The 24119-nt window shown below is 36.7% G+C and overlaps 2 protein-coding genes across 2 annotated transcripts; one reads left to right on the forward strand and one right to left on the reverse strand.

Moving 5' to 3' along the window:
- Positions 1-2959: 2959 nt before the first annotated feature.
- Positions 2960-9505, reverse strand: nae1 (nedd8 activating enzyme E1 subunit 1). Its single transcript, XM_059503580.1, has 20 exons — positions 9342-9505; positions 8881-8984; positions 8718-8778; positions 8525-8555; positions 8363-8434; positions 7748-7827; positions 7480-7589; positions 7187-7296; positions 7015-7077; positions 6873-6936; positions 6670-6761; positions 6521-6580; positions 6190-6323; positions 5934-6009; positions 5800-5839; positions 5489-5575; positions 5240-5332; positions 4386-4500; positions 4161-4210; positions 2960-3225 (listed from the first exon to the last, which is right to left on the reverse strand). Exons 1-20 carry the CDS (start codon positions 9389-9391, stop codon positions 3116-3118), a joined length of 1602 nt encoding a protein of 533 aa, XP_059359563.1. The 5' UTR covers positions 9392-9505; the 3' UTR covers positions 2960-3115.
- Positions 9506-13505: 4000 nt separating this feature from the next.
- Positions 13506-24027, forward strand: ca7 (carbonic anhydrase VII). Its single transcript, XM_059514146.1, has 7 exons — positions 13506-13607; positions 16307-16504; positions 20314-20432; positions 20557-20652; positions 21281-21343; positions 22043-22198; positions 23536-24027. The coding sequence occupies exons 1-7, from the start codon at positions 13571-13573 to the stop codon at positions 23656-23658; spliced, it is 792 nt and encodes a 263-aa protein (XP_059370129.1). The 5' UTR covers positions 13506-13570; the 3' UTR covers positions 23659-24027.
- The last annotated feature ends 92 nt before the right edge of the window (positions 24028-24119 follow it).

A 24119-nucleotide genomic window follows, 5' to 3' on the forward strand; every position in this document is an offset into this window, starting at 1 on the left:
TTACCATGGTGTAGCATCTCCTTTTCTTTTCAAAACAGTTTGAAGACGTCTGGGCATTGAGGCTATGAGTTGCTGGAGTTTTGCTGTTGGAATTTGGTCCCATTCTTGCCTTATATAGATTTCCAGCTGCTGAAGAGTTCGTGGTCGTCTTTGACGTATTTTTCGTTTAATGATGCGCCAAATGTTCTCTATAGGTGAAAGATCTGGACTGCAGGCAGGCCAGGTTATCACCCGGACTCTTCTACGACGAAGCCATGCTGTTGTTATAGCTGCAGTATGTGGTTTTGCATTGTCCTGCTGAAATAAACAAGGCCTTCCCTGAAATAGACGTTGTTTGGAGGGAAGCATATGTTGCTCTAAAACCTTTATATACCTTTCAGCATTCACAGAGCCTTCCAAAACATGCAAGCTGCTCATACCGTATGCACTTATGCACCCCCATACCATCAGAGATGCTGGCTTTTGAACTGAACGCTGATAACATGCTGGAAGGTCTCCCTCCTCTTTAGCCCGGAGGACACGGCGTCCGTGATTTCCAACAAGAATGTCAAATTTGGACTCGTCTGACCATAAAACACTATTCCACTTTGAAATAGTCCATTTTAAATGAGCCTTGGCCCACAGGACACGACGGCGCTTCTGGACCATGTTCACATATGGCTTCCTTTTTGCAAGATAGAGCTTTAGTTGGCATCTGCTGATGGCACGGTGGATTGTGTTTACCGACAGTGGTTTCTGAAAGTATTCCTGGGCCCATTTAGTAATGTCATTGACACAATCATGCCGATGAGTGATGCAGTGTCGTCTGAGAGACCGAAGACCACGGGCATCCAATAAAGGTCTCCGGCCTTGTCCCTTACGCACAGAGATTTCTCCAGTTTCTCTGAATCTTTTGATGATGTTATGCACTGTAGATGATGAGATTTGCAAAGCCTTTGCAATTTGACGTTGAGGAACATTGTTTTTAAAGTTTTCCACAATTTTTTTACGCAGTCTTTCACAGATTGGAGAGCCTCTGCCCATCTTTACTTCTGAGAGACTCTGCTTCTCTAAGACAAAGCTTTTATAGCTAATCATGTTACAGACCTGATATCAATTAACTTAATTAATCACTAGATGTTCTCCCAGCTGAATCTTTTCAAAACTGCTTGCTTTTTTAGCCATTTGTTGCCCCCGTGGCAACTTTTTTGAGACCTGTAGCAGGCATTAAATTTTAAATGAGCCAATTAAGTGGATAAAAGTGTAAAATTTCTCAGTTTAAACATTTGCAACAATGTTTTTAGAAGACATCTCTTAAAGTGGTCATATGATGCTGGTAAAAATAACATTATTTTGTGTATTTGGTGTAATGAAATCTGTTTATGCAGTTTAAGATTAAAAAAACACATTATTTTCCACATACTGTACATTAGTTTCTCCTCTATGCCCCGCCTTTCTGATGTGTAGTTTTTTACAAAGCTCATCACTCTAAAAAGCGAGGTGTGCTCTGATTGGCCATGATTGTGATTGGCTGAATACCTCAAGCATGTGACAGAAATGTTACGCCCTTCACCATGCTGTGATGCCATCTCCCGGCACGACAAGACAAAAACAATAAAACCCATTACAAACGAGGAATTTGTTGCATCAAGTGAGGGCATAATTACTGATTATAATGATTTAATGATATACAACCCGCTAAATAACAGAGATGGTGATTCGCACAGGACTAATATTATCACAGGACCTCGGTGTTCGGCGAAATATAGTAGGTCTATTGCGGGGGAATTTTTACTTTACAAATTACAGACATGGCTGATGTGCACAGGATTAAGTTCACAGACAACCTCAGCAATTATTACAAATGACTGGAGGTCATATTAAACCTGGGCAAACAGGGCTTCATACCGTCTTTTTACGTATTGCGTTGCATTGCGCAGTGTAAAAATAAAACCATGTCTGCATTTGTGATCGAAGAAATGACAAACAACAAGTGCTACTCTACACTGCTCAAAACTCCTGTTTAAATCATCAGTGGCAAATACTTTACTTATAAAAACTTACTTACAGACTGTGAGTCAGAACAGCTGGCATTGAAGTCTACTCTCCCAGGATCAGGAAACAGTCCTCCATAAAATACGCTGCTCACATCTGAATATTTGGGTTGAACATTTCCTAATCGTGTCCTCTTTTGGAAGGTCAAACAAAGTATTTTCGCTTTCACAATGAAACACACAGCGTCTCCACAACATGGCGACGGCAGCAACAATACTATAGTGAGAATAAAAGTTACGCCTTCTTTTTTTGCGTGAATGTTTGGGTGAGGTTATGCAAATCTCCACACATCGTGACATAGACATGTGGGGGCATGTATAAAAGAGGCATTTTACGAGGGCATTTATAAAGAATAAACCTTTGGGTTTGAGACTTTAGTCTTTGCAACTTTAAGGAGCTTATCTATTCACAAACAGCTTTTAACTCTCCCAAGAGAAGGAAAATTTGAAATTGCATCATATGCAATACGATGCAAGGCTACATTAATTTGAACAAGAATACAGTAAGAAAAGTAATACTGTATATTATAATATTATACACTTAATATTGTATATATATATATATATATATATATTTATTTATTTATTTATGTATTTTTTTTTTACAATGAAAAAAAAAACCTGTTATCTATTTAAATATATTTTCAAATGTCATTTATTCCAGTGATGGCAAAGCAGAATTTCCAGCCGTCAGTGATCTTTCAGAAATTATTCTACTACGCTGATGTGCATTTCTTATTATTAACAGTTATCCTGCTTCATATTTTTTGGAAACTGTAATACACTTAGAGTAAGATAAAAAAAAAATGATATTTGCTTTTATCAAGCCAGGATACATTAACTTGATCAAAAGTGACAGCAAAGATAGTGTACTGTATATGCATTCAAACTGTTGTGAAAAGAGCACAAAAATCACATACAAAAGCTTTGGAGATACATGGTTTATTTAGTACGCAGCACCAGTTCTGGTCTTGTCAAAAGGCAACACCATTGATCAATGTAAGTATAAACAAACGTGTGTCAATTTGTGGCCAACACTTTGATAGAGGAATGAGGAAACACGATTGGAAGGGACGATTGCTCTAAAGTTGAAAAGTAGCAGAGGTCTGTGACATGGCATTATAGAGGAACGTGTTGTTGAAAGGTACAAACTGGCGCGTGATGATTTTGATGGCTTCTTGAGCTGCTGATCCTGCAACAAAAGACAGACAACAGGAGCCTTTACCAATGGCATTACCATGTTGTTCACATCTGGATGGTTTCTGGACAGGCAGTAAGACTCCACTGTATTTGAATTGTCACTTACGTGATACATTTAAGGTTGTGTTGACCAAGCATTCCCAGTAATTACCCTAATTTGTGGTTGACCTCATTTTATCCCATGGTTTTCTTACTAAACCCTATTTTCCTCCACTATTTAAGATTCTTACAGTAAAGGTTCCTAAATAGGAATAAAGAAAAAAAGTGGCTACTTGCAGTAATTCACAGGTTATGGTTCATTAAATCAGGTGACCAGATCATATCACCACAATTTATTTATTTATATTTTTTGGTGATAGTGGTATAAAAAGAAAAAAAGGCAATAACCTGCAGCACAGCACTTGGTAAGATTCAGTGAGCTCTTGCTACATAAAAAAAATCTGTGAATCATATCAATGTCAGATGGAAATAAATAGAGCCCGAGAGAAAATTTTCAACCCACTCTGTGAGTGACAGATAATGATTATTTACAGCACATCACTTAAGTAGCTGTATACAGATAAGGAAAAATTCATTAGCATTTACATCTCCATTGAATGTGGTCAGAATCCTTCCCTGACCACCTCTGAATGTGGTCCTGCTCATCTGATCACCAAATGCACTCAAAACCAATGTGTCTTGGGTGCATTTACACCAGACTTTTAATGTGGTTAAGTGCTATCCGGAAGCTGTACGATTATTGCAAATGCTTATGACAATGCAAGCAGTAAAGACGGCCAATGAGAGAGTTCATATTTGCATGCGTAAAATGATTTGCCTTTACACTATAAAATCCATATCGTAGAGGATGCCACAATATGCATCATGAATATATGATGGCGTGTGTGTTTGCAGGCTCCTGAATAAGTTCTGTACATAAACACTCACCTCCCAGAAAAGCTGCGACCGTGTGTGGCTCGGCAGCTCCATAACGGCAGCTGGAAGATATGAAAATAACATTTACACTGCTGCCATCTGATTATAAACAGAGGGACCAGACGGACTGGAGAACGTATGCTTCTTTATTATCAATATTACAAAACCTTTTTTAGTATAAATATTTAGTTTGTACAGCTTCAAACCAAATAGGCCCAACGGTGAGCTTAAACTTACAACTCATGAATGTAGTCATCTTTCACATTGACGTTCAGACTGTACTCCTGCAGAAGACTGTTTACACACAGCTTGAGTTTGTTAATGTCTTCCTCCACCTGGTAATTGTAGACACCTGAGAAAAACAGTCATGCTCAGTAATATCAGAGTGGCAGTTCATACACTATCGTCTAAAGGTTTGGTATCTGTTTTAATGTTTTTGAAAGAAGTCTGTTATGCTCACAAAGGCTGCATTCAATTAAAGACACAATAAAAACAGCAAAATTGTGAAATATTTTGTAATAAAGTTTTTGTAACAAAACTGTTACAATTTAAAATAGACTGATTTAGAATTGATTCTGTTATGTTTTCATAGGTGTTTACGGAGCCCCGCACATGACATGCAAGAAAAAATATATAAATTGAGTGCACGATTTATTAATTCGTTCCCTTAATGTACTAAAACGTGCACACGATTACTATTGCGTTCCCTCGATTTACTATTTAGTTCACTCGATTTATAAATTGTGCGCACGATCGAGGGAACGCAATAGTAAATCGAGGGAACGCAATAGTAATCGTGTGCACGTTTTAGTACATTAAGGGAACGAATTAATAAATCGTGCACACGATTTAGCCTAATATTTTTTCCTGCATGTCATGTGCGGGGCTCCGTAGGTATAACCATAGTACAGTGTAAAAAAACAAACAACAAATTCTTAATAAATAAAATAAAAAGTGATAAATCCAAGTTGAGATTGCTATTCAAAAACTTCATTTTTAGCATTAGTCTTGATGTCTTAATGGATATTTTAGACACTGTGCTATGGTTTCTCTATTTTTATTTTGTTGCCTGGTTTGATAACTCTTCTGACCTGGGTAACGGGAGTGTTGCTGATAGAATCGATCGACTGAACGGAGCATGAGGTACAGCACCATCTCACTGTCTGTGCTGTCCATACAGGATGCTATGGAGACAGAAACAACTGCTTAAACACCCATGCATGGATGTGCACAACAATGAACTAAATCTGAATCTAAATATAGTAAATCCACTTAAACAATCGTGTACAATGACCATAACAGAGACAAACCACAGACAGAGAACCGTAGAGAAGACATACTGATTTCATCTTTATTGAAAGTGTCCACACTGTATTCCTCTGCCACAGACCTGCAGCGCACCACTCGGAGGAAAGCTGCATTTTTACCTGTGGGACACAAAACAAAATACAAAATAGAGAAAGCCTCCTGTTCAGATTCCCAAAGATGTATGAACAGCACAAATGCAAATAAACTGATGGAACAGGAAAACTGCTGCAGGATAATCACAGGATTTTGCAAGGTGTTGGATTATCTAGTTTCCTGACAAAGCCTAAAACGGCAAATATTCTGATCTGAGAGCAGACTTTGAGAGGGTGCATGGTGTACTTACAGAAAAGTCTGATTTCCTGTTCAGAGGTGCTCTCTGGAGGCTTTGAAATAAATGGATCATTAGTGTTAATGTGTTAATAAAAGAGATAAACTGCAGTTATTACACAGACAGGACTATGTTGATTATGTAAATACCTTTCCAACTGATTGTAAAAGCGCTTCAACATGTTTTGACACAACTGCTGCGTCCTTCATGGCTTTGTCTCTGTAGCTGAAATCGAAAAAGTGTCAAACAAAACGCCATTTTACCAAAAACACAGCCAGCAGGATTCATTCCAAGCAAACTGCCAAGTCACTTTACATGTCTGAGTATGTAATGCGCATCTCAGATTTCACAAACGCGTTACTACTAATAAGATGTTTCCTGACTCATTGTCATCTGAATACCTACACGTTCTGTAGCTTGATGAATTTGTCTGAATCTGCAATCATGTCTGGGATGGTTCCTCGCACAGGTAGGTTTCCATTCCCCTCATTTCGGACAAAGTCCCGCACTCCATGTGCTATCACCCAGAAGGATGGGCTCTGCGAGGAGAAAAATTAAAGCTACTGGTGATGTAGAAACTCATTATTAAACATCATGCATAACATAGATGTATAAAAGTGATCAAACATTCTCTATGGCAGGTAATTGTTTCTTATATCAAAGCAAATGTATCCAATAAGTTAAGTAAGAGACAAGGAAAGGCAGCTTAGAAGTAGTTTCGCATGTTCCTACTAACCTGTGAGGTAATGTTTTCACACTGCTCAGCATTAAAAATGTCCTCCGTTCCATTGGGGACCTACATCACAATGGGACAGAGATGAATACAAATCAAATGCGAGGAACACAAACTATAATTTATAACTCTGCAAATGTGAGGAGCTCTACCTTGGTGGGGTTCAGAGCAGTGTTCACGTTCTTGATTGCCTCTTCAAAGTTCTCTTCATCTTCAGGTGCTCCGTTCTCATTCGTAAGGATTCCTGACAAGACACACACATTAAGGAAAACCCACAATAAGAGAAATGTGAAGAAAAAAAATTTAATCTGAAAAGAACAATATAATACACCTTGGATATGACAGATTGCATTACCTTCTCTGATGAGTTGTCTGAAAGCTTCCTTCTCCTTATAATTCTTCGGTAACTGAGAGTTGTGCTTAATCAGAAAATATCCACTTTGAGAAAGTCTAATTAGGATGTCATTCAAGACATTTAAGAACATGTCAAAACTTACCTCACTACACCATTTTTCCAAGTTTTTGGCAACCACAATAATCCATGGCATATGACTGTGATCCTGAAATAAAGAAAAAAATACAGACATTTTTTTTTTTTTTTTTAATTACAATTGATTTAAAGTCAGTCACATACATTAAACAGTACATCGTAATCAACATTTGTCTGACCTTCTTCTCCATGTTGTCCAGGTCATAGGACTCTATGTGGTGTTTGAGCTCTGTAAATGGCAGATCTAGTCTCAGGTCCTCTAATGCATTATCTGGATGAGATTCAACCACTGTAGTGAAAGACACAGACAGACCCTTCAATGTTTTCACATAAAGATGCATTCACGATAATGCGGACGATACGCAACATGACACTTTAGCAAATGTACTGAATTACAAGTCAACCGTTCTGTCTCCAGCTAATAAATTAATCTCTCAAAAAATGATTTGCTTCAGGAAATCAGGATTATTACCTGCGTGCTCCTTCACAATCAGCCTCATGTAACCGATGAGTCCATATGTTCGACATATAAGGAGCGGCACACCAGCCTCCCATAACACACTGCCCAGTCTCAGATATGTGCTGTCAAATTAAAGATACGACGATATAAGCTGGTCTGAAGAACCAACATCTACAACACACCAAATATTAACCTGTCTCTTTTATCCAAGTCTGTTTGGCAAAACATTTAAAAGAAACCAATGGAAAGGAACAACACATTCAGATTATAGGAGCAATACCTTTCTGGAAGCTGGACGCCAATTACCAGACTAAATCTGTGAAAAAACTCAGGGCTGTTGTCCAAAAGCTTATCAGGACTCTGAATATAAAAAAAAAACTACAATGAAAAGATGAAGACACACACCGCCACAAAAGGTCTTAATTTATGTGGTTTTTGATCTTATAACCATAAAGTAAAATCAGTATATTGTGAAATGTTATTAAAAAGCAGTATTTTTAAATGCAGTTTATTCCTTTGATGCCAAAGCAGAATTTCAGCAGCGTTTCCTACAGGCTACAGTGTCACATGATCCTTCACATGATACTTCATTATTTTAACGCATCCTTGCTGAATAAAAATCTTACCTTTTTGAATGGTAGTGTATGATTTTCTGTTTTAAATTACATTAAATTACATTTACATTTTAAGCCATAATCCTGGCAAAGGGTGGGGACCCTGAAACCTTAAAACATCAAATTGTTTTGAATTTCTTATCATTTCAGTCACTATATTATTTCAATTCATTCAGTTTCATAGTTTTGAGCAGATGTGTCCAAACCTATGACTGGTTTTGTACAGCTTTGTATATACTAAACGTAAAACTCCACTATGTTTCGTTTACATTAACACTGACCTCTTCTACAAAGTTTCCAGACACATCACCGTTGAGCTCCTGCAGAAGTTCAGTGGCAGCCTGAGCCCTGCTCTGCAAAATAAGCACAACATCATTCAGCATACAGTACGTGTCACTTTAGGTTTGGAGAGTACTGTTATGGACACACAACCCTGTGCTTACCTTCCCAATACTGCTGCTGGTGAGAAAAAAGCTGCAGAAAAGATCATAACATGACCACGGCTGAATCAGAAGCATTTTCTATACTATCCAGTCTGATATATGTATCCATATACCACACTATATCTCTTAAACCAAGAATCTCTTTAAGATGAATACAAAAACAAGACAATGACTGGCAGGCCAGTGACTTTACTTGTTTCCAACATCCTCCCCTGACACTTTGTGCCCATCAACTATGGTAAAGGATCCTATTCCTAAGAAGTAGAGTGGAAAGTATAATGTTAACACAACAATCTATATGAATTCGTGTCTCAGTGTTTTGATTTGAGGTGCACGATGAGAAATACTGCTCATACCTGGCAGCACAAGGTTTTTGAGGGTCTCAGTGCCGGTTGCAGTGGCGTTGATGAGACACACATGGGCATTTTCAAGAGCTTCCTGTCCATGATCTCCCCACAACCTGAAACAAACAACATATAACAACCGGTAAATGACCTTTGTATACGTATAGCTATAATAACATCCAACACAAACATGAGTCGAGCAGATTAATACATCCAGTGGTTTCTGATCAGCTGGGTTGTTAGTAAGACAGATATGGAGTTTAGGCTGATTATTGGTGTATTTAATTAAATAATGGTGAATCTGATGTAACTCTAAAATGATTTAAAGCTCTTGCTATGACCGATGGGCCTCTAACGTTACGTATGTCAGATTTAATGCTATAGGAAAGCTTAAATTGAATGGTGAAGGAGAATCGCTGTACATGTAGCGTTTACTGCATTATTCTGTGGTTTAAAACCCGACTGATATTTACCTGAGTTGCCGATCATACTTCTGCTCTTTGCTCGTTTTGTTGTCTGTCATGTTCTTCTGTCTCTATCTGTGTCTGCTTGGTTCTACCGGCACGCTGCTGTTTCACTATTTTGAGATTGACGTTCACAGATTCGATACAGGCAGACTTGTCATTCTTCTGTTTGACCAAGAGGTGGAGCCATTGCGCCCTTGAGAGAAACAGCTCGTTTGATATCTGTCCATCTTGCGGACTACAGTTTTTAGTCAATCATAACACAATGACAAAAAAACACTATGATCAGCTGAAATTACAGAAACTGCATTATTTTATGTGTCAGGTCTGCCCTTATACAATAGGCAGTATATTGTATTGATCATAGATTGTGTTTTGCACTGTAGTTTCTTTTGAAGCCTCTCTACATTTTTGTTTTGTTGGGTTTAGTAAATGCATGCATTTTGTTTCTTTTGCTGCAGAAATTCAATACAAAAAATGAATGGCCATCTCAGAGTAGCTTTATAAAATGTACAGTTTATGTATAAAAAAAATACAGACACAGTATTGCTGCAGTAAAGACTTTATTTGCAACAGGACATTAGAAAAGGATCGAAAACAAAAAATACAAGGAAAACAAATGCAATATAGCTGTCATTTATTTATAATGTATGTGAAAATACTAAATTTACAGAACAGAAAAAGCCACAAAAAGTAAATAAATAAATGTGATCTAATCTGCCCAAACTTCTACGTTTGTAAGTTAGTTGTAAGTTAGTCTTAGAACATCTGTTCTGACATACAGTGTGAAAGCATTTGTAAATTTGACTGTAAAATGACATTGTTTTGGTCTTGGTTGAGCTTGTGTGTAAAAGAAGTTCAAGCATTTTAAATTGGTGTTAACTGCATTTTGTATCAAAGCAACAAGAAATGTGTTAACTGTATAGCCTACAAAGATGGATGTTGTGCTAACCGTGTTAAGAGTTTAGGAAACTTGTTAAAGGTATTGAAAAATCTGCCATAGCCATTGTAAAAAACTGTAATTCCAAAAGTTTTTTTTTCTTCACAAGAATTTGATTTGTTAATAAGGCTACTACATGAAAAAAGGACAACAGATGTTTATTCAGAGAAACACTTGGTTACAAAATGAGGATTAGATTTGAAATGTTGATGAACGACTGACTTTTTCATAGTCATCTGTCTCAAAATGTGGCTCAGTTTACACGAATTCACTCTAATGCTGACGCTATAGGGTCAATAACACCAAATCTTTCCACAAAATAGCTACAGTTCATCACAAAACAAACAGATAAACAAACAAATCTCAGCATCGTTTATCTTTGACTAGCCTAATAGTAATCACTATTACCTTCATCTACCATAATTCAAGGAATTTTTCACCCTGTGAGCCACGGATGAAGAGTAAAAGTCTCAATATGGGTAGCTTTTCTTTACTTCAAATCCTTGTATGAGCTAACTTCACTTTATCACGACAGCTTCCAACCTGAGGACGTTCGCCTCCTCAGTGGCCTTCAAGAAACAAAACGGTTTTTCTTAAGCCTCTCACTATAGGTTCCCAGTAAACATATGAACTTAACTTGATTACACTCAATGCAATGCAAGATGCTTTGGATAAAAGCATCTGCCATATATCAAATGTAAAGTGTTGTCATAAATAGACATGTGAATAAATGTGTTCCTGTGGCTCAGTGGTAGAGCAAAAGATTGTGGTTTCAATTCTCAGGGAACACACATAATAAACAAATGTATAGCCTGACTGCACTGTAAGTTGCTTTGGATAAAAGCTTCTGCTAAGTGCATTAATGTAAATAAATCTTTAGACTTATGTTGCAACAGTACAGTGACAACATCTCCAACCTCAGTGACTGTCCTTTTATGTCCTATTTATAATATTTCTTGTTGGATTGAATTATTTTTATTTTGACTATTCTACATTTGTATCTCTGATGTGGTACATGCAGTGAACTTTTCATTGGTTCTAAAACTAAAAGCTGCCTAGGTTTAAAGTAGCCATTTTGGTGTTAATAATTTTGGAAATTACAGTTATATAGGAGTTGAGGTAAGCCGTCCAGACTGCAGCTCTGACTCAAACACATTATTTTTATTGCATCATATTCAACTCGTTGTTTTGAAGTAACATGAGCATGCTGTTAGAGCAAAGTGTAAAGGTCTCATCATTGTGCACTTTTTGCTAGCGTTACATTTTTTTATTGCTGTCACGGCTGTTTTCACATGCGCTAACTTACGATTTTGACATATGTCCTCATCTCTCTCTCTAGAATCTGTTATTTGAATGTGGAAAAAATATATATATCTTGATGTAATCATCAGTCTTATGTCACTAGGTTCCAGTAGCGGGTAGTAATTGTACATAAAAGACAAGTTCACACACACACACACACACACACACACACACACACACACACACACACACACACACACACACACACACACACACACACACACACACACACAGTACATAAAAATAGTCTGGGTATTGTAATTTACACACTGTATATTGCAAATCTAAATATATTGGGATATGCTTCAGCCTTCCCACAACCCTATACAGCGAAGAATGAATGAATGGAAACATTAAAATAACACACACTGTTTATTTGTTATTTTGATTCATTCGTTCAGAATAATTTGCCCCACATTGTACAGGTTTGGTGTCAGGCGAACAGCACCATGGGTTCTCAAGTAGACAGAGATCAGACATTAGAATGGACAGTATTCATCCCCCTGATCCATGAAATGATCATGTATGAGTTTTTTGTTTTTTATTGTTTGTTTGTTTGTTTTTTTCCAGACAATGTGGTACTCATGTTAAGGATTCACAGCACATGCAGAGTAATTTCTTTGGTAACTGAACGTTAGTGCAATTTCTTTTTTCACCTATATATATAGGTGAAACACAGTAAATTGAATTACAGTTTTTTTTTGATTGCTAAACGACAGTGAGCACAACTGGAGTCACATGTGCAAAACTAACTACAGTCTGCACAGCAGCAGTTCATGTGGACCAAACTCTGGTTCATTTTTCATTGCTTGAACACAGTTTTCAAAACTCACACTTATCCCATGACTTTAACCACAACCTGCACAACACTGTGGATTTACTGCACTTTGTTCAAATGCTAACACACTGCTGTCAAAACTATATGGACCACACATTCAAAACAGAATAGATTTCAAACTGCTGATTGCAGTTTCAGGATTAGCCCCTCAATTATTTGTTCGAATTACAGTATACTTTTAGTTTCTACCTTTTTTTCTCATTACTGTAATTCCGTAAATTACTACAGACTATTGAAGCAAACTGCTAATTTTCATTTACCTTAACTAATTGTTATGTTCTAAAAATGTAGATAAATCATGTGAAAGAATGTCACTCTTTTCTTTGAAGAAAATATTACTTTGTATGAAGTCACTGAAATTGGTGTTTGATGCTAGTGTTTTTCCTCTCAGTGTGTTCTGAGTGACAGTGTGTGTTATCTCAGTGAGGGTTATGTGTAGTGTTTGGCTTCACTGAGTCTGTTTTGAGCTGTGTGTTAAGAGTTGTGTTGCATGGAATGAGTTTTGCAGGTGATGTGAACTGTTTAGCTCAGGTGACTGTTGGTAGTGCAAACTGTAGTTAGAGTTTTGCACATGTAGCTCCAGTTGTGCTCACTGTCCTTTAGCAATCGAAAACAAAAAACAAAACAAAAAACTGTAAATTAATAAAAAATAAAAATAAAAAAAGACTGGGCTATTTGAAGCAAAAGTTTTATTAGCTACTATTCTGTATTCTGAATGTTACCAAAACATTCAGACACAAAATGAAATGTCAGTGCTAAATGTCCACAACCACATAATTATGTGCTCCCCTCCGAGTGCTCATGTCAAGTGCTCGTAGGGCACAGTGATGCTCACTTAATTCGCCCTTGATGTTTTTCTATTCAAATCTCAGATGAAATGATTAATTTGTCGACAGTTCAGTTAAAAGCTACTAAAAAAAGTAGTTGTATTGTAATGTTTAACAAGTCAAGACAAGTCCTGTCGCGGACAGTGCAATCGGCTTTAGAGGAGGCGGGGCCTGACCGGATCAGCTCATCTGTCAATCAATCACAGCGCTCTTCATTCACCTGTTAGCGCTGACATTCACTCGATTTACACACACTGCTCAACACACTCACAGACAGCACACTTCTGCGCTCTTTCCAGCATCTAATCTTCTGTCCAGAGAAGAGGGAGCAATGACTGGCAACCACTGGGGATATGGGGAGGACAACGGTAAGTTAATTGCGTGGTCATTTAATTTAGGCTACTTTTATTCCTGAAATACTGGTAACTGTTTTCAAGAATAAAAGCCTATACTTCACCGCACCACTACAGAGTAGAAGCTGTTATAAAGAAATTCAAATATATTTTTGCAATTTCCGTTTAAAATATGTATCAGGCCTATATGGATTCATATAAATTAGGGTTTGCACGACTTTCCATTTTAGCCGACCAGTTAGATAAAATGTTTAGGCTACCTTATACTTATGCTTACCTTTCTGCTAATATGTCCATCATTTAGAGATAAAATCCATGACAGAACACCATTTGAACCACAGACAAATTACTAAATTATTAGCCTGTTTTTAATAATCAGATTCAGCTTTATTCGCCAGGTGTGCGCAAACACACGGGGCATTTTTTAAAGATAAAAATAATAATAAAGATAAAAAATAAATAGTACGACTTAATAAATAATATGAACCTGGAACAGTACTATAGCTTAATGTACAGATGTGTGCATTATTTACTCTATAGAACGGTATAAACAAATATATATTTGCATATAATATGTAGCTATATGTATAATAATTTAATAAATTATTATTAATAAAAAAATATGTAGCCTATATAAATCTTGTATATTGTGAGAAGCGCATAACTCGCTCCTCCACCGTGAATAAATCTCATCTGAATGCATTTTAATTAGCCTACATGCAAATGCATTTTTACAGACGTCTACGTGAGAAACAATTACCAGTAGGAAAAGGGTTTAAGACAAAACATTTCTTACTTCTAGAACGACAGTGACATCAATGAAATACATCGTTAGAATCACTTTTATAAATCCATTTACACTGATGCATTTTAACAGACACTTTTATTTTAAATCGATCTGATTTAGCATGAAAGCAAAACAACAACAACAACGAATTGTTACACATTAGTGTTGTGGTGAATAATTAATCCTTTCGAGGTAATCCACCAAAAGATTTGATTGTCTTCATATTTTTTAGTAATCAAAAATCTGAAAAAAAAAAAGATTTCCTCTTAGGAATGGCATTCCTCTAATGATATCAGTTTCTCAGATGACTAAGGCACCATATGGTTTTTGGACAGCAGAGCCAGGCCAGCAGGATGAGACCAGAAGTTAAGGTGGAGCTGTAGATAGGATAACCCGCCCCAGCTGCCCTAACTTCACCTCAACTATAAGCACCACTATACAAGTAGCTACTAAACCTTACCATAATGATGCTATAAGCTCCACCCTGACTTCTGGACTGAGACTGCTGCATTGGCTATTGCAATCGTCAGTGTGTTGGGAGCTAGAGATGGTGACAAATGTGTGCAAATTCAAGCCCTACCCTATATATATTTTTTCTCTATAAATATTTAATTTCACCATAAAATTGTTTGCAACATCCAGTTTACTTAGACTTTATAGAGTGTATTGTGGTTATATTCACTGCAGCGCACTTAGAATAAACATACATTCACTGTTGTCTGTTGTTGTGGCCACTTTTCATAGTTTTCTGTTTTTTGGTGTGAACAGGGTTGCCAGAACAGGAAAATCTCATTCAGATATAACGCCATTCACCACTTCACACCAAATGAAGAAACCTGATTTGAATATATTAAGATCCGTTTGATGAGTGTTGCGTCCAAATTAGTAACAAGCGTAATTATAACTACAGTTAATATTATTAATGGACAATTTTGCAAAACAGAAACCATGTTAACTAACCGTAACACTAAAACAAGTAGATGTATGGCCGGCCTTCAATGGGTCAGTTTTTGTGCTTCTTCTCTGTCGTTCATTAATATGTCCAGTCATCTGTCTTTAGATTTAGTGTATATTTGGTCCATTGTGTATACAAGATTAGCCCAGTTATCTTGGGGATAGCTGCTGCTTAAACACCGTAAACAGGCTGTAGGCATATGTGTTTTCAAGACTTGCATCCCGCTACAATTCACTGAGACAAACATTGGAAGACATAGAAATGTTGTTGGGTCACACTTGTACTACAAAATGTTAACTCAAATACATAAAAAAAAAAAAAGATTTTCTAAGACTGGAGTATACTGTTATTTTATCTAATTTTATTTATTTTTTCACCATGAAGACGCCTGGTTAAACTATATGGAAATAAAAGTTAGCATTTTCTTTATAATCTTTCTCTATTTATGTTTAGCTTTAAGTTGACTAAAAACATTATTGATAATCCATAAAGTTATGTCCCATACTATTACTATACATTTACCTCCTTTTAAAGTTAATAATGGCATCATCATTTCAAGGGGTGAGCATGCTTTTTGATCACAAAGCTTCACATAAGTTAATGTTAAATTAGGCTGTAAATCTGTCAGCCATGTGTTACCTTCCTAAAGGCATAATTATATTCTCAGCATATGTTATGAAATATTTTAATTCAGCTTAAAATGGTACAATGCAACTTATGAACACCTAAATAGATAATTTATCTGACAATGTCTAAAATTTAACAAATTAAAAATAGCCTACTTTTAACCCCTAGTCCCTACACACAGACACACACACGCACACACACAGCAATATGTAATGTAATGATGTAGATAACTACATCAGATGCAGTAAGTAACTATACAGTAAGTTACATGTCTGTATCCTTAAAATTAACTTGGAAAACAATTCACATTCATTAATGTCTAGTTGCTTGATATTGTTTTTCTAGGTCCATCAGAATGGTACAAAGACTATCCCATTGCAGAGGGTAACCGCCAATCGCCTATTGATATAGTCCCTGCAGAAGCTGTATTTGATGCCAGACTGTCTCCTATCTCTCTGTCTTACAACAACTGTACCTCTGTCAGCATATCAAACAATGGCCATTCTGTTGTGGTGGAGTTCATTGACTCAGATGAGAGATCAGGTTGGTATCAGTGAAAACATTATTACTGCTTTAAAATGTCACTGTCATGGTGCGTTGATTGGTCTCCTGATGTTTGGAGAGGAATTCTTTGGGCTGGCAAGTTTTAGTGTTTTTTTTTTTATCCTTCTTATATTCAAGTTTTTACACACAAGCTTCTGCTTCTTACTCTCAGCTTTCATGTTGTGCGCCACCACTGTGAGATTGTATGTATAAAATTGTTTTAGTTAATTCAAACTGAAGTTAGATAAATATAAATATTAGATAAAAAATATCATAATTTGAATAATTAGATAAAAAAAAAACTTCCGAAAACTAAAATGACTAAAAACTTAAAATTACTGCTAAAATGAAAATGAAAACTGAAGCTGATCCACAGCAGAAAAAAAAGAAAGAACTGAAAAATGTAGCTTTATCTGCACAGATGACCCTGTCATTTCAGTTCCCGTCTCACCTTACCACTTGAGCTCTGGAATATAATGACTGCTGTATTAAATTACTCACATAAAAATAATAACTCATTCTGCAGTTATTAAAAGGGAAGAGAATTTGTGATTTCTGAGACCTCTTAAAGGGGATCTATTATGCCACGTTTTACAAGATATGTTTAATAATATAAGTATCAGGTGTCTGCAGAATCTGTGAAGTTTCAGCTCAGAATACCCATAGTTAATTTATTATTCCAAGCTGTAAATGCCATTTTTGAGTGGAAGGAAAAACATGCTGTTTTCTTGCATGTATCTTTAATGAGCTAATGCAAATGAACTGCTTTTCCCCGCCCCCTTTCCAGAACGGCGCTGTGCCTTTACAGCGCGTGCCTAGCATAGGCAACAACAAACAAAACATCTGTTTGGTTTTGATTATCAAAGATCAATCGTGGTCAATCTCATTTGACATTGCAGTTCTTCGTCATCATGAAAGCTTTTTATTTGCATGCATTTTAAAACCATATCAAATTAATCTTCTGATATATGGTTTTCTGAGCACACACAGCAGAAGCACGCACACATAAAGCTGGCTCAGAGATGGCATGTCGCTAAACTAAGTACACTTTTACATCTTATTCTGCTTACACTCTCAAATACACACAAGGTTATGTCAAAAAAACAAAGTTCGCATAAGCACAGTCGGTTATGTCTGTGAAAATAAATGAATGGGAAAGAAAACGTGTACTGTATATTGGATGTGTGTGTTAAAGTGACATCAGTACCTACTGCTGTCTATGCTGTTAATATGTTATGATAAACCAAAAGAAACATAGAAAATCACTCACTGCTCTTGACTGAATAACTTTAGTTGCTTCAATAAGAATACATTTCTCACTTGAATACTGCTGTTTAATGCTTTGGTGAGGAGATAAACATGGTGGACCGTGTACAGCTCACTCAGGGCAGGAACTAAGCTAATAATCTCAGATCTGTTGCCAGTTGTGAGAGGGGCCTCTTTAAATGTGACGTCACTTTGGAGTACATTCTTGAATTGCTAATTTCAAGAGACTTTCCTGTTTCTGATTTATGAGTAAAAATAACAAACAGAGTGGATGGATTACTACCACAGTACTGTGGACACATTATTATGTTCAAAAAACAACAAACAAGTGATTTTTGTGTAACAGGTTCACTGTAAATGTTTGGGTAGCAGACATTGATGCTTAAAGGGTTAGTTCACCCAGATAGCAAATTTATGTAATTAATAACTTACCCTGATGTTGTTTCAAACCCGTAAAACCTATCTTTACCCGGGTTTATCCGTAAACCTTTATCTTTGGAACACAGTTTAAGATATTTTAGATTTAGTCTGAGAGCTCTCAGTCCCTCCATTGAAGCTGTGTGTACGGTATACTGTCCATGTCCAGAAAGGTAAGAAAAACATCACCAAAGTAGTCCATGTGACATCAGAGGGTCAGTTAGAATTTTTTGAAGCATCGAAAATACATTTTGGTCCAAAAATAGCAAAAACTACGACTTTATTCAACATTGTCTTCTCTTCCGTGTCTGTTGTGAGAGAGAGCTCAAAACAAGGAAGCTGGATATCCGGTTCGCGAACGAATCATTCAGTTCACCAAATCGAACTGAATCGTTTTAAACGGTTCGCGTCTCCAATACGCATTAATCCACAAATGACTTAAGCTGTTAACTTTTTTAATGTGGCTGACACTCCCTCTGAGTTAAAACAAACCAATATCCCGGAGTATTTCATTTACTCAAACAGTACACTGACTGAACTGCTGTGAAGAGAGAACTGAAGATGAACACCGAGCCGAGCCAGATAACGAACAAAACATTGACTCATTCACGAGTCAAGAACCGTTCCTGTCAGACGCGTCCGATTCGTGAACCGAGGAGCTGATGATACTGCGCATGTGTGATTCAGCGTGAAGCAGACCGACACACAGAGCGTCTGAACCAAACTGATTCTTTTGGTGATTGATTCTGAACTGATTCTGTGCTAGTGTTATGAGCACGGGTAAACCGAAGGCTTGAATCAAGGGCAATCATCGCCAATGACGATTACGTCGTTACGTTGAGCGCAAAAGAACCAGTGAACCGTTTTCTTCAACCGTTTTATTTAATCGAACTGTCCGAAAGAACTACTGGTGATCCAAAGACCGAAGCAACCGGTTCTTCACTCGTAAATGAGTCATTATCTGGCTCGACTCGGTGTTCATCTTCAGTTCTCTCTTCACAGCAGTTCAGTCAGTGTACTGTTTGAGTGCATGCATTACTCCAGGATATTAGTTTGTTTGAACTCAGAGGGAGTGTCAGCCACATTAAAAAAAAGTTAACAGCTTAAGTCATTTGTGGATTAATGCGTATTGGAGATGCGAACCGTTTAAAATGATTCAGTTCGATTTGGTGAACTGAATGATTCGTTCGCGAACCGGATATCCAGCTTCTTTGTTTTGAACTCTCTCACAACAGACACGGAAGAGAAGACAATGCTGAATAAAGTCGTCGTTTTTGCTATTTTTGGACATAAAAATATTTTCGATGCTTCAAAAAATTCTAACTGACCCTCTGATGTCACATGGACTACTTTGGTGATGTTTTTCTTACCTTTCTGGACATGGACAGTAGACCGTTCACACAGCTTCAATGGAGGGACTGAGAGCTCTCAGACTAAATCTAAAATATCTTAAACTGTGTTCCGAAGATAAACGGAGGTTTTACGGGTTTGAAACAACATCAGGGTAAGTTATTAATTACATAAATTTGCTATCTGCGTGAACTAACCCTTTAAGTCAGTGAGATAGAGATTTCTGGAAACAGACTCATGGTTCCAGTAGTGTAAGATGTATATATATATTATGTTCTACTTCAACTCATTGAACTGAACTACAGAGGTTAGACATATTTGGTATGCAATACACCAAGCACCTATTTCAGATACTATTTTTCTTCATTCTTCATTGCACTTCAAGTGATTATTTAAACAAAATTACGTTCACTTTACATGCAAGTCGAGGGCATTTACACAGAACATGTTTTTTGCATTTCTTTGCACATGCTTTTCCATAGCTTTTTTCTATGTAAACGTGCTAGACCGATGTGATTGACTGCTGTGCTCGTGTCTCACATCTTTTGACACGGCATTCTAAAACATGGCACTACAGTTAAAATAAACTTGTCTCTACACATTGCACTTGTTTTTAATTCCTGCCTTTTTTAATGCTAAAAACACATTCTATGTGAATGGCCCATTAACCACTTCAGCTGTTATTTTGATTTTTTGAGAATTAGGCATATGCAATATTGGACCCACCGGTGGGTCCCCAGAGTTGATGTGGTTAAACTGCTCTTTCCTTTTGGCAGTGATCCGGGGAGGTCCTCTGGAAAACATGTACAGGCTTAAACAGTTTCATTTCCACTGGGGATGCAAGGGGTGCAGTGGCTCTGAACACACAGTTGGTGGGAAAACCTACGCTTCTGAGGTGAGCGGGCAGAACATCTACTCTCGGTCTGCTCTGTGTAGCTTATATACGGTTTATTATATTTGTTAACAGTCTTCGTTATCACAGTCTTTTGGCCTGAACTCTGTCTCCCATCTCTCTCCAGCTTCATCTGGTACATTGGAATGCCATAAAGTACAAGTCCTTTGGTGAGGCAGCAGCAGCACCTGATGGCCTGGCTGTCCTTGGCATCTTTCTGGAAGTTAGTCTTAGTGGGCATTAACACTCATTTAAAGGGACCAAACCCAAAAATGAAAATTTTCTGAACATTTACTCATCTTAAGGCCATCCAAGATGTGCATTGTTTCTTCATCAGAACAGATTTACAGAAATATAGCATTACATCATTTGCTTGCCAATGGATCCTCTGAAATGAATGGGTGCCATCAGAATGAGAGTCCAAACAGCTGATAAAAACATCACAACAATCCACAAGTAATCTTGATGACTCCAGTCCATCAATTAATGTTTTGTGAAGCAAAAAAAAAAAAAAAAAGTATTTAAAGAAGAAACATATTGTATCTGTTCTGATGAACAAATAAACTCATCTTGGATGGCCTGATTATGTGTACATTTTCAGCATTTATTTATTTTTTGGCAAAGTATTCCTATTAAGAACAAAATAATGCAGCATTAGTTCAAGAGGAAGTGGTTTTGTATTTGAATCAGTCACATTATTCAATTTGGGATAAGACTTTTTTTTGTTTGTTTAATAAACAGATTCATAAAATAACACATTTTAATATGACAAAAATCAAATAGAGGAATATATATACAGTAAAATGCATATTGTACCTATTCTAGTAATGTTTTTTTTGTTGTTGTTTCAGATAGGTGATGAGCACAGTGATCTTCATCAGATAACAGATTCATTGTATATGGTTAAATTCAAGGTATGTGTATTTATGTAGTTTAATTTATAAAAAAATTGGGAGAATACAAATTTCTTTGTGCTATTTTTGAGAGAATGCATGAATGAATATGTAAAATCAGTAGAGGTCTTTAGGTAGCTTGTCAAACATATATGGAACCTTGGTACCCCCCCCCCCCCTTTGCATCTGAATGAATTTGGAAACACAGAGATGCCTCTTTGCATGTGATTTAATTTGGAAATATTTGTCTTGAAATATGTTAATCAGGTTCTATTCAAATGAGCACCTCTCAGTGTCTATGACACTATTAGTGGTTTTTTATTTCGAAAATTTGACTTTCCTGAATTATCTGGTTATTCAGCATTTTTTAAACCTTATTTATGAATTCCTAAATTAATAAAATTATTTAATTGTATTCATTTCATTCGATTGTTCTTACTTGTTTGACATTTTAGTTGAATTTACGCAAAGACCCTAACCAAATATCCAATAGTGTAGAAAGCTAAATGTAATATATTGAGAATTGGCCCATGAAAAAAAAAAAAAAAAAAAAAAAAAAAAAAACATATTAGTCAACCACTACTTAAAATATTGTGGCATGTGTCTTCTTCAGTATATTGTGGATACAGCCCAGTTCAGAGCATCTTTATTTCCCAAAGCTCTGCATTATAGTCCACTAATTCTATGCCAGTTTTTATTTAATTTTTTTGTCTCTTGTAGGGAAGTGTTGCTGATTTTAAGGGCTTTAACCCAAAGAGCCTCCTGCCGAACAGTCTGGAGTACTGGACATACCCAGGCTCTCTCACAACTCCTCCACTGTATGAGAGCGTCACATGGATTGTGCTGAAAGAACCTATTTATGTGTCAGATAAGCAGGTGGGTTGCTTTTGTGCTTAAGGGTTTCTTTAGCTTTATTGACCTTATTTATAAACTGTATCGCTAGTGTTTGTCATGTCCATCGTCTGGTCTATTGACAGATGTCGGTTTATGAAAATGAATGGTTATGGAGGGAGATGGATGTGGGAAGCATTGGTAAATCATTGGTAGTGATGTAAATTAGGGATAATCCACAGCTTCCCAGTTTGTTGGGGGAGACAGTGAATCTGGTCAGAAATGATCTCATCTGCTGACATGATTGCATGTCAGTTTTTTGTAACTTATTTTGCATAAGTAAATGATTATATGTTTGTGTGTGTATAGTAAATAGTAAGAAATATATAGTCTAAGTATCTAGTTTAAAGGTGTCTCCTTTTGTAATGAGAGGGGTTCGACTCAGAGTCTGCATCATTCAGAAAATATTAAACACAGCTGAAATCCTACAGTGGATTCAACACATACAGACGTCAGATTTTAGCCCCAGATTTGTGCAACATACACTACAGAAATTATTTACTTTTAAACAGCAAAGATGCATTAAACTGACAGCAAAGACATTTATAATGCAAAAAATAAATAAAAATAAAAATAAAGTATATTTAAAATAAATGCTATAGTTTAAACTTTCCAATTATCATATAAAATATATATCACAGTTTCCACAAAAATATTACGCAGCACAAATTTCATGTGACACTGAGGATATTTAAAAAATAAATTAAATAATTATTATTATATAAAATATTAAGCAGCACAAATTTTATGTGACACTGAAGATATAAAAAAAAAAAAAAAAAAAAAAAAAACTTATATATATATATATATATATATATATAATTTAACTTTTTTAACAAGCACTTTTTACTGTATTTTTGATAAATGCATCTTTAGTGAGCATTAGAGATTTTATTTTAAGTTTTAAAAATTCTTTTGAATGGTAAATCCTTTGCTTTGAAGTGTTATATCACTAGATTTGCATTTCAGATACATAAGTCTATGTCCATCTGACCAGCAAGACTGCTATAGATTTGGCCTCTGACTCTTGTCTAGTCGCTCAGACTCTGTACTAAGTAATTGAATTAAGGAAGCTTGGCATGTTGGCGGCATGGTTGTGACAGTGGCCTAGTGTGTCTGGCGTAAGGCCACAAGACTTTGATCTAGTACAGCTTATTAAAATGATTGATGAGCTATAAGTAGAAAAAGCTCAGGAGATTCACAGCATGGAGAACCAAGCCTATTACATAAAACCTGGTACCAAAGTTGATTTCTTTTGCAGTGCAGCTTGTTGCTTTGCCAGGTTCGTTCTTACATACTGTTTTTCATGCTTCTGGACTCAGATGGGAAAGTTCCGGATGCTGCTGTTTAACGGAGAGGAAGAAGAGGACCGAAAGCGCATGGAGAACAACTTCCGACCACCACAGCCACTGAAAGGCAGGACAGTGCGGGCCTCTTTTAAATAGCTTGGTTGCTTACTGGTGACCTGGACCGCCTAGACCACCAGTAATGATCTACTATGTTTCAAGACTGTTCTAGGATCACCTCAGAAGTTGAAGCATTAATAATAAGGGTGTGGGGTTTGTTCAATCATGTCACTCTCTATCTGTTGCTTAAAGCTTTTGGCCGATGACCTCAAACACACTTTGACTTTGACATTGAGCTCTTTGAATCCGAGGCTCTACATTTTTAGATCCCTTCTCATCCACCTTTATCAGGCTTGTGCAAACAGATCCTTGTTGCAGATATTTGTGCTTTCAAAGGGTCCAAGCTTGCTGTCGTCTGCTTTCTCACTGCTATAGGAAAGGGTCAGTAATCCAGGATCATGAAATTTAGGGCATGTGTGGTGTTATTTAAGCTTTTCATAGTAAAGCTCATGGTGCTTCCAGGAATATAGTCCTGGTGGTGGTAGGATGGCACTGCATTA

The sequence above is a fragment of the Carassius carassius genome, chromosome 2, assembly GCF_963082965.1.
Source record: "Carassius carassius chromosome 2, fCarCar2.1, whole genome shotgun sequence".
In the NCBI taxonomy this organism is placed as follows: Eukaryota; Metazoa; Chordata; class Actinopteri; order Cypriniformes; family Cyprinidae; genus Carassius; species Carassius carassius.

Excerpts from the sequence above, each read along its gene's own strand:
- nae1 (XM_059503580.1), bottom strand. The coding sequence starts at position 9,391 with ATGACAGACAACAAAACGAGCAAAGAGCAGAAGTATGATCGGCAACTC. Across the intron at positions 8,779-8,880 it reads CAAAAACCTTGTGCTGCCAG|GAATAGGATCCTTTACCATA; the intron begins GTATGAGCAGTA and ends TCTACTTCTTAG. Across the intron at positions 8,556-8,717 it reads GGGGAGGATGTTGGAAACAA|CTTTTTTCTCACCAGCAGCA; the intron begins GTAAAGTCACTG and ends TCTTTTCTGCAG.
- ca7 (XM_059514146.1), top strand. The coding sequence starts at position 13,571 with ATGACTGGCAACCACTGGGGATATGGGGAGGACAACG. Across the intron at positions 21,344-22,042 it reads TGTATATGGTTAAATTCAAG|GGAAGTGTTGCTGATTTTAA; the intron begins GTATGTGTATTT and ends TGTCTCTTGTAG. Across the intron at positions 22,199-23,535 it reads TTTATGTGTCAGATAAGCAG|ATGGGAAAGTTCCGGATGCT; the intron begins GTGGGTTGCTTT and ends TTCTGGACTCAG.